A 14,592-nucleotide genomic window follows, 5' to 3' on the forward strand; every position below is an offset into this window, starting at 1 on the left:
ATAATTAATTGATTATAATTGGCTTTAAATAAAATATATAAAAGGTCACATTGTAAACAAAAGCGATCCCGTGGGGGTCATTAGTGTGTGGCTCCAGAGAGAAGGTCATTGCGGTCACTAAGGTTCTTCCTCAATGGATATTTAAAATTGAATGTCTAATTTCAACAACATTCCAGACAGTTATTATTATTTAGTTGTTTGTGAATTTTTTTGTTTACATATGCTGCAGATAATGTACTCGCTTCAGCACACCGATCAACCAAGAGCAGTCGCCCACTGCTGGTAAAAGTCAAATGGGAAGAAAAAGTACTTTTCACACACATTTCTCACGATGCAACTTTCCAAATCTCAGTTCACTCGTGTGACATAATAATATTGAGTTTTCCATTGCATCTAGCCTCGCTTTTAATTATACTAATTGTGCTTCTTTCTCGCTTTCATATTGTGTCATTGTGATCATAATACATGTACAAACAAATATGACAAATGCATACATGAAAACATTGTCTCTTATAAGGCTTTACTGTTCGTCCTTGAACATTTACGTTATGAAAGGTCGCTATGAAAAGGTCGATGCGCTGAAATGTACACCACTGAATGCTTTGTTTCCGACTGAAGTCTCAGTGCCTACATTGAGCATGATTGCGAACAGGTTTCCCCTATTTACACTACATACTGCACTGCAACTATCCCCCACCCCATTCCTTCCAATACACGTGAATGTACGTGTGTGCTATTGTCTCCTTACAGTATTTACATATTTATATAGCACTGACTATAAAGCTAGCGACCGAGTGCGTCTGTCTGTGTTCCGCAGTGCACGTGAAGGCAGGCACGTGCGAGGTGATCGCCGCCCATCGCTGCTGTAACAAGAACAAGATTGAGGAGCGATCTCAGACAGTCAAATGTTCCTGCTTCCCCGGACAAGTTGCTGGTACTACTCGGGCCATGCCCTCTTGTGTTGATGGTACGTACCACGGAACCTCAATTTGTTCTATTATCTTCTGTTTGGTGCTTGTTGGAGTTTAGCCATTCGTGATCCAAGACAGCAATAGTAAACAAACAAAGCACCAATGTCCTAAAGATTGGTTGATGCTCACTCTTTGACTCGAACTGACCGAGGAAGGTCGTGGTCTCCCAGTGGTCTCCCATTTGCCACATTGATTGTCAGAGAGTTCCTCCTCAGAACGCAAACGTGCTTAGCGCCCAACTGTTACAATTTGATAGAAACACCATCCAGTATGGCAAGGCCTTTAAACATTTAACAGCTCATCTGGATATATCTTCAATTCAGTTTTTCCTCGTCAAAACCATTTTAGATATCCACAACTACATTCTTGTTACCCACAATTGTTATTTCAGATATATTTTTTTCGTGAAATCTTCAATACAGTTGCAGATATTCACGACGGGGTATATTCTCCCGTGCGCTTAAGTCGGAATAGGCCTGCAGCGCCGCGCATCTCTGGCTGTGCAGATTCTCGCGTGCACTTAAAGTTTGGAGGCAGTTATAGTATACACCATACTACATGAAAGAGACTCCCAGAAAGCTATCAAATGTCATCAAACTTCCACTGTCACACAGTTTTCTTCTTCTTTTTTTGCCACCAACACGTGACGGTTATTTATTAGATAACTTTGTATGACATTAGGATGGCCACGCAAATATGCGGATGGCAGCACAACACACCTTTGGACTGTCAATCGATTGAAGCACTAATATTTGGATTTTTGTGCAATTTCCCTGTGACGGCGCTGATACGTTCAGTGATGAGCACGGCATTGCTTATGAGTGAAGCGGTGGTCACGTCATCAACAATGCAGCGTTGATTTCACATTTGGAGTCTGGCATGTTTTCCTGGTGGATTACGATGTCAAGGGAAACTCCCCATTCAGGAAATGAGATCATCCCTTGCACTTCAAAGAGTCACGCATCTCAAGACGTTACCCGCAGATGAGCCGGGTGAGCACGGGGGCGTGGCAGGGGTCACTGCGGAAAAATCCCCTCACCTTCAGGGCGTGCAAGCACAGCGCGTAAAAAAAACCCAAAAAACAGGAGAATATGACCCTATGTGAAATACGGATATCTGGAACTGAATTGAAGATATCTGTAACTCTAGTTTGAGATATAGTATATCCAATTTGATTGTGACAAGTCATAATTTCAGTAAAGATATCTTTAATTAACCTAAATTCAAGATAGACACATTTCCCTTTTCAGATATCTTGAATTTTGTTTTAACAAGGCAAAATGGCCTTGAAGATAGAGTATCTGTAAGTGGAATTATGACTTGTCAAAATAACAATGTCAATTGCACAAATCTCTAATACACTAGTGTATACATGCAACTGAATGATAGATATCTGTAATGAGAAAACCTTCTGAACATTTAAAACTTAGAGCAGATACTGTATGTGTTGCAGATATCCGTAATTCAGTTTTGCCTCGTTAAAAAGAACATTTTAGACATCTGCAACTATATTCTTCCAATCAATCCACAATTGGCATTTCAGACATCGGCTACGTCATTTCGCCAAGGACAAATGACTTCTCTTTTGCCATTCATGTGTACGGGGTTTGTCTTTACGGATATGAACATGCAGTTGCCGATATCCGCTGTGTGAGTTACAGATATCTTTCAACAAGTCAAAATTACATTACAGATATTTTGAATGAAAATCCCAAGTACTCAACATGTATGACTACTCAGAAAGACTATATATAAGAATATCTACAATGTTAATTCTGGATAGTCCAACTCAGCTTTTAAATACTGAATTTGCTTGCCTTACATACAGACCTGTCACTAATATTATTTTTGTAGATCTTCGAAAGTGGCAAAAATGACGACATTAAATAAATGTGTGACATTCGCTATGAAAAATAGGGTGTGAATGCCCGCTGGTCGCTGTTTGCAGCTTTTTATTATGCATTACATTTGGTGTTCGCGACCAAATGTCTTGAATAAACATTACAAAAGACGGAACTTGATTTAAGGGTGAATGGACGGATGGATGCAGTACTGTACTTACTACTTGAACAAATGCCTCAAATAATTCAAGAACAAACATTTTGTGATGAAGAAATGTTGTATGAAAAAAAGGCAGTTAACGTAAACTACATCAATCTGTACTGTGCAAACCAGGGAAGATTGTTTTCATTGTCTCATCAAAGATGTTTATTTCTTTCATTCGCCTGGTTAGGTAGGGTCAGAAGTCAAACCAGTACCAGTCCTAATTCCGTTTTACAGGCAGTCAAAGAAAGCTGTGCACTTGAATTGTTTTTGTTTCATTCTGCGTTTCAGAGCAGCGCTAATAATTCTAATCTCAAGAGATGCATTGAAAATCCGCCTTTCTCCTTTTCCTGTGTCTGCAAAAATCAATAATTCGCACTGTGCACAGCTATGGATGGCGCTTGATGAAATCCCAGACCACAGTCTCTGAGCTTGCGTGTTTGTTTCTGTTTTCAGTGTGCAGCAGATAAAGTTAATGTGTGAATCAGCTCAACATATTCAAACGATTCAGTAACTCACAACGTTCCAACTTTTGGTTTAATCTCCGTTGTAGACATTTGCATTTAAAAAACGATCCATTAAAAATATGGTAAGAGAACTTTGACGATAATTATAGAACTTCGAAATGAAGTAGACATGGAGCAATACAGGTTTATAATGGGCTTTTTGTAAATATCGGTGCAATATAATGACAAAATTGTTAACAACAACCATGCAATGTTTTCTAACAAAACACTTAAATGCCGCTTATCATTTCCAATAGGCAGATGAACCGAAGTCTTCTATTCACAATTGTATCGTTACAAAACATGACATTGTTTTATTGAGCAATTCTGCCATTTCAGCTCGAACTTGCGGGGGACGATGATCATTTCTCCAAATTTCCCCACCACATCTCTTCATGCAAAAAAAAAAAAAAAAAAATGCCAGCCCATTTAATCAAATAATTGATCAATTAGTCACATTTTTAGCATATCAGTTGCTTTCATTTTCACTGCCTATGGGGATAATGGCCAAGAGTCCCATTATGTTTGCCCATATTGTGTAAATGCGCTTAATGTTAACTGAAAGTAGAAACCCCGAATGAATGCACTTCAAGAGCCAATATACCGTATAAGTATAGATTCATACAGTAAGTACAGTATGTCTTACTTTGTCCTGATGATGTCATTTGAGGCCTTCAGAGTGAGAATGAATGAGTACATTCGAATTATAACATACATAAAAGGATAGAGTAGACATAGCAATGTTAAATCAAGTCCAATCAGGGAGAAAAACTGCAAGACCGAAACGAACTGTCAAGACTGGGATGTAAAAGTAATGGCGCTATCAGTTTTATTTACCGCAGAACTCTTAAACCGCTTGCACGCGTAACATCCTTAATGAGCCGAAATTATGAAAGTCCGTCAGTCTCACTTTTTTATGATGCTTCGGTCTCTTCCCAGGCGATAGCAGGCAGAGATGGCTGTAGCGTGAATGAAACGTGATTACCAAGAAATCTCAAATGCAAAGCTGCTCTGTAGGAAACAATAACTCTCTCCAAGAGTCACTACGCTCCTGGGAATGGTGCCAGTGGATGCAATGTGTTGTGTAAACAGACTGAGCGACAGCTGTGTTACAATTTAAATGTTAATCCTGCAATTATATGGGATTTACAGTAATGTACTCATTCAAATTTGATCCAATATTCACTTATTGAAGAAGTATTTCCCCCCTCACTGTGATATCAAATCCGATTGCTCTTGATGTGTCTTTTCGAGAGCTTTTCTGTGATATGTGCTAAAGGCTTACATTCGTTTTTTTTTATCTGATGCGATGTGTGGTGCACAAATCTGCTTGGAACCCCGAAAGATCACAACACAGCTCAGCTGTCTAATGCATATCTTGCCTCCAGTTTTGTCCTTTTGGATTTGTTTCGACTTGAATTGACTATGCAAATGATCCCCTGTGTCCTGATTGAATTCACATGACACTATAGTGCCCATGAAAGCCACGCAGACAGGGATCATAAATGATAAAAACACACAGAGCATTGCCAAACTGTATTTAAAAATCTGTGTCTACAGTTGGAATATACAGTAAATTAAAAGGCACCAATTCTTTTACAACATTGGAAAATGGTATTTAAAAAAAAATAAAAATCACTAGTTTAGTTTCCATGAGTAATCAGACGTGAAAGCACTACAGTATGTATGGAGACTGAATTACAGTAGTTCTCCAAGTATAAAGTTTTATTTCTTGCAAAATTGTTGCACATTAAGGTGTGGAATAATCAGTGAATCAATTTGAATTTACATGAAGTAAGGAGGGGGGAAAAAAAAAACTATCCTTGTAACTTTTTCCACCAGCCTCCATTGTTGCCCAGAAGTGGTGGTGTCAAATGGAGCCATGTATGGAAGGTGAGGAGTGTAAGGTTCTTCCGGACCTCACAGGATGGAGCTGCAGCACTGGCAACAAAGTCAAGACTACAAAGGTGAACAAACACAGTTTTGTTTTTCTTTTTTCTCCTCCAGCCTCACACTGTAACGATTGGTCCATCTCTCTCTCGCTCTCAAACGCTCTCTTTCTGCGTCTCGTGCGCTGACTGGCAGGCACCGCCATAGCTTGCTATTTGTTCTGCTCTCAGACTGACGTTTGTAATATATGTTTCTATGCAAATAATAGCATATGTGGACTAATGTGACGCAGTCGCGCTGGTCCACAGAACAAAAGGTGGCGTTTCGGTGGAATTTCCCAACCGGAGAAAATAATTGCTGACTGTTTGTTTCTTTTTTTTATCCAACCTTTATTGATCAAGGTAAGGCAATTGAGGACAAATTCTCATTTGCAATGCCGACCAGCTGGCTGCCGACAGAGGAGTAAAACAAAGCAAAATAAAATTAAATATAAATAAATACATGCAATGCTATATATTTACAGTGGGTACGGAAAGTATTCAGACCCCCTTACATTTTTCACATTGTTAAATTGCAGCCATTTGCGAAAATCATTTAAGTTCATTTTGTTTTCTCATTAACGTACACACAGCACTCCATATAAACAGAAAATTGAATTGTTGAAATGTTTGCAGATTTATTAAAAAAGAAAAACTGAAATATCACACAGCCGTAAGTATTCCGACCCTTTGCTCAGTATTTAGTAGAAGTACCCTGTTGAGCTAATACAGCCATGAGTCTTTTTGGGAATGATGCGACATGTTTTCCACACCTGGATTTGGGGATCATCTACCATTCCTTGCAGATCCTCTCAAGTTCTGTCAGGTTGGATGGTGAACGTTGGTGGACAGCCATTTTCAGGTCTCTCTAGAGACGCTCAATTGGGTTTAAGTCAGGGCTCTCACTGGCCCATTCAAGAACAGTCATGGAGTTGTTTTGAAGCCATTCGTTCATTATTTTAGCTTTGTGGTTAGGGTCATTGTCTTGTTGGAAGGTGAACCTTCGGACCAGTCTGAGGTCCTGAGCACTCTGGAGAAGGTTTTCGTCCAGGATATCCCTGTACTTGGCCGCCTTCATCTTTCCGCATTTGGCTTGTCCCAGCAGCTGAAAAACACCCCCACAGCATGATGCTGCCACCGCCATGCTTCACTGTTGGGACTGTGTTGGACAGGTGATGAGCACTGCCTGGTCTTCTCCACACATGCCACTTAGAATTAAGGCCAAAAAGTTCTAGCTTGGTCTCATCAGACCAGAGAATCTTATTTCTCACCATCTTGGAGTCCGTCAGGTGTTTTTTTTTTTAGCAAACTTCATGCGGGCTTTCATGTGTCTTGCACTGAGGAGAGGCTTCCGTCGGGCCACTCTGCCATAAAGCCCCGACTGGTGGAGGGCTGCAGTGATGGGTGACTTTCTAGAACTTTCTATGGGTTCTTCTTGACCTCTCTCACCAAGGCTCTTCTCCCCCGATTGCTCAGTTTGGACAGACTGCCAGTTCTAGGAAGGGTTCTGGTGTTCCCAAACATCTTCCATTTAAGGATTATGGCGGCCACTGTGCTCTTAGGAACCTTGACAGCAGCAGAAATGTTTGAATATATTTACATATTTACCTAATACATTAATGTATTAAATTACATCTTAGCATATGACGAATAAAATGTTCATATCAGGGTAAAAACAGGTGCAGCGATCATGTACTATTTAAACGATGATATTGGGATGAATGAGCGAGAAAATTGAAAAATGATAGACCAAAAGTATTGCAGACCTTTGGAACAAAGAGGTCAATAAAAGTGTTGCAACGGAGCGTGCGGGTGGTGGTATGCATGGTGAGCAGTGAGCAAAGAGACGCTGTAGGATGGGGTCTCGCCAATGATTGTTTTATAGATGAACACCGGTCAGTAAATTTGTCTGTGCGAGTGAAGAGAAGGTCATTTACAGTCCACAGTGGTGAGTGTTCAAGGGAGAACCGTTGGCGGTTTGTCTTTCACTCTCTTTATTTTAGGAGAAAAGCAAAAATAAATGAATAAAATATACTGTTACGATGGATGCCACACAGTAACTCCTCGCCGGTTCTAGTACACAGGTGACAATTTATGCAGTTTTGCATCCCGGTTGTCTATGTATGCTGTTTTCGTATGAAAGCTGCATGTACTATATTAAGGCCATATGTAGCATATTAAGTTGATTTGAGTCCAAACAATCCCTCTTCAAGCTACTGTATGTGTTGGCATATCAACCAGGCCCCAGACTATGTGTGTGTGGCCTTAACACTAATAAAAAAAAAAAATAAAAAAAAAACATTTTCAAATGAAAATAAACAGAATAAGAGCTTTTTCAGTAAATAATACAATTCCCATTACACTGACAACATCAGATAGTGTGCAATGTGGCTGTACCTTGAACTTAGCAACCTCTCAATGTATCCCTTTGGACTTGAGTTAATATTTTGCTCAGGCAAAAGCCAAACTGGTACAAGCAAGACTGCAGCCCACTTCCACCCTGACTGTGCTCTAGCTTCCTGTCTTATTTCTCTCTATCCTCCTTTTGTTTTCTCCCCGGCCCAACAAGTTCTCTTTTCTTCACTCTTTTCTCTCTCGTTATGTTACGTCCTCCTTCCACCCCGATTGGATCTAACATCAAACAGTGAGGAAAAACAAGGACACCGGGAACAAGGCACACACACGATTCATTCTCACTTGCCCTGCTTCCTTGCATCTGACTGGCATGTATTCCACTTAGATGCCTAAACTCTTCACCTTGTCTGATACACCACAGCGGAAATGCTCCTTACATGTGCCTGCGGAGTTTACCATATTTGCAATGTGTGCACGTGTGTCTTCTTCCCTGTGTGGTCTTTTCGGGAGTGTGAACAGCACTTGTGCGCGTACATAATGCATCGAGCCCACCGGCTGCTCTTGAGTGATTCGACCCGAGCGAGCTCCGAACTGTCTGTCACACGGAGGCGTTTGAGTGAAACTCACCACTCATCACTGCACACCTCTGTTCCTAACCGCCGTACTACTCTCTGCCTAGTCTATTATTCATGGCTAGGTGCAGACCTTTGTTTCCAACCTCAATAATTTATTGAAGGCGTGGCCGAAGGAGGGAGAGTGCTCCTTTTTGGGTAAAAAAAAGAATAAATAAAGTGACTATACAATCCATCGCTTCCAGCCATCTCACGCTTTCTAAAACACTCAGAGGCTGCCTCTTGGACACCAGGCTGATTAAGAATTCCTTCCCTATGTTTTCACTCGAGTCACCCATAGCAAAGTGGATGAGACAATTTGTCTCTTTAACCACCCATGCTCCCATTTAAGTACGGATATATTTACAACTAGTATACAGTAGTACTAGCACTAGTAACTGCAGATTTATTTTCTTAGCAATTTTTCTTGTTGACGATGTTGTTGAAACCATTAATGTTAATACAGTGATGCCTTCAGATACAAGTCTTACGAGTTTTCCAAATTAATAGCCACCATTTCGCCATTTTTTTGCTTTGACTTTGACAAGCAAGTTTGAGAACGCGGTATCTTGGGAGCAAACTCAACTCGACTCACTTGACAGCAAGCAGCAGTTTGGCATAGTGATCAAATCTTCCAAAAGGAGGCTTCAAGCTTTTTTTTGCCACTCCGAAGTGAGGTTTACTGTCAAACTAAACATCAAATTAAGAGAATTACATGCTGTGTATTTAAAACAACCACATACTGTAGCGGTGGCACGGTGACCGACTGATTAGCACATCTGCCTCACAGTTCTGAGAACCCGGGTTCAAATCTGGCCTCGCCTGTGTGGAGTTTGCATGTTCTCCCCGTGCCTACGTGTGTTTTCCCAGGGTACTCCGCCTTCCTCCCACAGCCCAAAAACATGCATGGTAGGTTAATTGAAGACTCTAAATTGCCCGTAGGTGTGCATGTGGGTGCGAATTGTTGTTTGTTTCTATGTGCCCTGCGATTGGCTGGCGACCAGTTCAGGGTGTACCCGACCTCTCATCCAAAGATAGCTGGGATAGGCTCCAGCACGCCTGTGACCCTACTGAGGATAAGCGGTACGGAAAATGCATGGATGGACATACTGTAGCCTTAATTGATAAAGTCGGTATTAATAAAGTCAGTTTATCTTAACGCTAACAAACAATGGAAACGGGCGAACCAAAAGCATCAGTGTCACAAACAAACACATGTTGACAGAAAACAATAAGCACAGCTTTTTGGGGAAGCTGGAACAAATGAATGGCATTAATTTGTTTTCAATGGGGAAAGAGGATTTGAGATCACAGAACAAATTAAAGTCTTATCTCAAGGCACCACTGTATACAAATAAAACAATCTAAAAAATGTTTTTATAAACATATCAGTCGAGTACCATGTGCACTAATTGCTTCTCCTCCTGGTCTTATGCAAAAGCACATTTGTAATCAGAAGTGAAGGGATGAACGTGTTGCCACTGGTCAGAGTAAGTGTGCACTTGCTGGAGAAGCAGACTCATTATCTTGAGTAGCACACCCTGCGCTCTGCAATTGATGTTTTGAATGTCACGTACAGTACTCATGCATGTCCTCCATTTTCCAAAAACATATTTTTCACTTCAGATGGGAAGTATTCTGCAATTGTTCTCCAATACATTGTTTTCCATCTCCAAAAGCAAAAAAAATGTCGGGTGAGTTTCAAGGAACTTAAAAAGACAAATAGTAAAGTGCATGCATTAGATGGAGTGTGCGAACAGTTAGGAAGTTGTTTCCCCTATCGCAGTGATTTTGTTTGATCAACCGGACATTTGTAAAGTTCCTTTCAAGATGAAAGATGAAAACTAGAGTTTCAGACATTTCTTTATCACTTACTATCATAAACTTGGAAAGACCACATACTTTATATTTGCCGTTTGTTGCATCCAGGTCTTTGATCAGTGATTTGTGTGTACATGCACTGGGTGTCTGCGTGCACATTGTGTGTTAAATGATGCATTTGCCGGATGATGAAAAGCTTTGTTTTTTTTCTTCCCCTTGTTGTGTGCTAGGCTGAGGTCAAGATGCACCGGCACCCAGATCAATATCACGGAACGCATTCTTATAGTCCCATTAAGAGCCGCTCGTCAATTGAGATTGACGACGGACTGAGAGAGCGCGTGAGATGAGCGCGAGGCACGATGAGAGCCGTAAAAAGAAAGAGAGAGGCAAATAGAAGAAAAAAATCAGTGGCGACACAAGAGGAATACTGAAGACAGAGGGTGGGAGGAAGATAAAGGAGTAAAGAAAACAGCTAAAAAAGAGAGCATTGCACCTGGTCAACGGACAGGGAGCTTGAGCCTGTGCCCTGCATCACAGTGCAGGCAGCAATACAGAGGAGGTTTTGGCACTCTGGGTCCTTTGCTTCATCCCTGGATGGGAGCAGAGAAGAGGTGGGGAGGAGGCGGGCAAAGGGAGGAGACAGAAGACAGCTCGATCAATGCCAAATAATATCATGTGGATGAGCAGCCAGACATTGCTGGGCTGCCAAGTCACTGAGCTGTCATTGACCACTGCATGCGTGAGCATGTGTGGAAGTCCACATTAAGACCAGCAGTAGACTTTTGCGTTTTATTCCTAGCTCTTACATCAGACTACATTGTAGTCACCGTTCTGTGTTGCCTTTATATTTATATTGCTTGTTTTTGTGGTTTCCCAAGATGCTGCTAAACCCCACATTGCCAGCTGTTTTAGACAGATCTTCCAAGACCACAGTGTTTTCGTGACAATCTAGTTTTGTTTCTAGCTTGGTTCAATTCTTTAGTAATCAGCAGTAGAACATGGGTTGGTTTCATCGAAAACACGAGTTTCTGACCAAATAGTGGAGAGAACAAGCTTTTCTTGAAAAGAAACATGTCAAGCAGAACAGTATTTGACACGAATATTTCTAACTACGTGACGTCAGCCGTGCAGCGCATTAAACCAGCTCACAGTGCGGACACCACACGAAGTTCAAAGTTCTCACTTTTCACTGTAAATATTATTTAAGATAAGTATTGGAAGTCCTTCAACGAATCAGTCCTTACCCTGCATGACCGATTTATGACCGCACACTTTGGTATGAATAATTAACCCACAATGCACTGCTAGTTTAACACGCCAGTAAAACTGTATTCTTAAGGTGTAAATAGAAACGTAACAATCCAAAATACTTTTTTACGAAGGAAAATAACTAAAATAGTGTGGCGACACTTTTGCACTTTTATGGTACTGCACTGTAATAAACAAACGCTTTCTTCTGTTCGTTTCAAAAAAGAGCGGTCTTGGTTAAATGCCTCTGCACAGCTGGACTGCTCTTTGTTCGAATCACCAGCTACAAATTAGAACTCGCTGAGAGACATTGATGATGCAAAAGTAACTATGGTTGGTTTGAGGAAGTAACTGTAGTGTAATTACTTTCCCGGGAAAAGGAACGTGTTACTTTGCTCATTACTCAGAATTATAATCCCATAAACACTACTACTTTATATGAACATTAATATAGTGCTATAGTAATATAATAATAATGAAGAAGTAAGGAGTATTAATGTATGCATATCCTTATTCCTATATATGTTAATGCAATAATATAGTTTATTATTTCAGTATCAGTATTATTGAAAAGAAAAAAGAAAAGATATGGCACACTAAAGAAAAACAGCCATAAAAGCTCAACACCTACACCAATGTCATTTACATATGTCATATAAATATATATTTCTTTATTGTCCCATGTAGTAATAATATATATTTGTTTTGAAACTATTTCAATCTCATATTTTGAAAAAAGTGAATGAGTTAAAGATCAGCTTGGTGTCTTTATTTTAGTATTAGATATTTACCAATGAACATTTAGTTTTGATTTCCAATGTATGTATGTCTCTAGCAACATGCAAAACATGTCTGATTTGATATGCATACATACATACAGCTGTGATTAGCTGGCGACCAGTTCAGGGTCTACCCCGCCTCTCGCTTGCGACCCTAGTGAGAATAAGCGGTAAAGAAAATGGATGGATGGATGGACATACATACAGTACATAATACACGTACAGTATCTATCTATCAGGTTATCTTAGTTAGATTGAAAAGGGGCTTGTTTTTACCGCTGCGAAGAACGGTCCACTTGTGCACCTTGAACACTTAGTAGTCTGCTCAGTATAATCAGGCCACCTACAAACATATTGACATACAAGTAGATTACCGCCTCAAGGTACATGGCACCTAAAACGACAGCAGGCTGAGAGATACAGCGGCGTGTGTGTGTCTGTGAAGAGTGCGCTGGCGTGACAACAGACGCTTGTAGGCTCTCTGATCAGCCGCAGGATGAGATGCCTGAAGTCAATGGGAAGGGGCCCCAGCAGCGAGGGAGCCCTGGAGCCACAGAGCCGGCCCTGATACACCATAACCGTCCCAGCTGCCAGCTGGAGAAAAACGCTTTTTCTGTGCTCTCTCGGCGATGGCTGGCCTTCAACACTTGGCACCTGGCATGGACAAAAGATCGACTCCCACAAGAGGAAGTACAGGAGGACCAGCGTGTGTTGGTGTAAAGCAGGAAAGCCAGTGGGACTCATGGCACCAAGTGGCATGCAATGCATGGAAATGGGAAAAAGATGACATGAAAAGCCTGATCTGTTACATCCCCCTATACAACAATTTGTGACATTACCTGGTAGGCGGTGTCTCCTAATGGCTTGAAATGGCTTAAAAGAGGGTGTACGGACAAACAAAAACGGAAGATGGAATAGGGTAAAGGTGGCAAAGAGGCCTTGTGATTAGAGCGGCGGTCTCAGACTAAATGACATGGCGGCACGCCAGGTGCTGAGAGCGAGGCTGACTGCCATTACGCCAGCTGCATCTTGTTTAGTCGTGTGCCAGAAGAGAGCATGCTGGCCGTGCGCTTGTTGCTCCTACAACAAGCATCGCTTTCCATTACTTTCAAAGAGACCACTCTGTTATTCACAGCTGTGAAGTGATACTGCATGTACCAGCAATAATTCCATTCGCTCTCTCTCTTTTGTGTTTCATGCAACTTGCAAAGCTTTTTTAATTGTATTATTTATAGTTTGACCCACTTCTTTTGTCTTTGTTTTGTTAGGTGACACGATAGTTCAAAAAGACAAGTACCGTGGTGGCTGCAGTGTTTATGCAGCACAAAGGACCTGCAAGCGCAGTGCAAGTGTACTCTGATGAACTTCAGTGAAGATTTCGTTTCATTTTTCGGAAGACGTCCAAGGAATGGCGGGCGAAAAGCCAAGACTTCCATGTTGCCCAACTGACCCAAACTGTGTCACTGGTGCTTGGCTGCAAAGGACTGCGGAAAACAACATCTTTTACTGAGACAGCATCTTCGAAAAGTGAACTATGACCTGAAAACTACTAGGTAAAAGACGTTTTTCCCTCCAGCAAGCTGTATTATTCAAACCTCTTCTATGACTTAGTAGTGTTCCGTATACACACTGAGAATTATTGGGCTCCGAATTTTAGAAAGAAAACATGAATATAAAGATGGCTCATGTACCTGTCGTGTACACTATAAAATTAAACACACCATGAAATATTCAAATCTCTTCAAATGTTTCCTAATAACGAAACCTCTCCATCAAAGCTCTAAAAATGTCACCTTCTTAGGAATATCTTACTTTGAATAGTTTGTGGTTTACCAAATTAATTTTTTTAATGGGCTGTCTTTTTTTCTGTTCAGGGTTGAGTTTAGACTGATATCAAGTAAATGTTATGTTAAATGGTATACATGTAAAAATGGTTCATGGATTCAGTGGGACTAAAAGTAAATTGATGCTCAAATGGTTTTAATATCTGTGTTTTTAAACACTTGTTAACTGCTATTGAGTATGTGTCAGTACTATATGAAATGAATAAAGCCTTTCAAAAGGAAATGGAAATCTCTGTATTTTTCCACTTGACAACTCACAATACAGCAGAATTATTAAATGTAAGTAACTATATGAGGTCTAATGAAGTTAACAAAACAAAAAAACAACACTGAAATAATCCATTGCTTGATTCAATTTCAAAGAACTGGATTCAAAGATCAAACTAATTATATTGAGATGATAATCATGAAATTCTTTGCTTTCTCTGTCTACCAAAAAAAAAATAACCCATTCTTTTTGTAGTCAATTGGCAGTCAGACTTTTGT

At 40.6% G+C, this 14,592-nt stretch overlaps 1 protein-coding gene across 2 annotated transcripts in view; it reads left to right on the plus strand.

The window, feature by feature from the left end:
* Nucleotides 1-14,338, plus strand: part of LOC133478111 (chemokine-like protein TAFA-2) — an 89,598-nt gene extending 75,260 nt beyond the window's left edge. The window contains exons 3-5 of one of the 2 annotated variants that reach the window (XM_061773734.1): nucleotides 818-967; nucleotides 5,363-5,487; nucleotides 13,531-14,337. In XM_061773734.1, coding sequence (XP_061629718.1) covers nucleotides 818-967; nucleotides 5,363-5,487; nucleotides 13,531-13,542 — 287 coding nt within the window. In that variant the 3' untranslated portion in view covers nucleotides 13,543-14,337. Of the gene's footprint in view, nucleotides 1-817; nucleotides 968-5,362; nucleotides 5,488-13,530 lie in introns of both variants that reach the window. The other variant, XM_061773741.1, reaches the window with a different exon arrangement.
* The last annotated feature ends 254 nt before the right edge of the window (nucleotides 14,339-14,592 follow it).

The sequence above is a fragment of the Phyllopteryx taeniolatus genome, chromosome 1 (assembly GCF_024500385.1).
Source record: "Phyllopteryx taeniolatus isolate TA_2022b chromosome 1, UOR_Ptae_1.2, whole genome shotgun sequence".
NCBI lineage: Eukaryota > Metazoa > Chordata > Actinopteri > Syngnathiformes > Syngnathidae > Phyllopteryx > Phyllopteryx taeniolatus.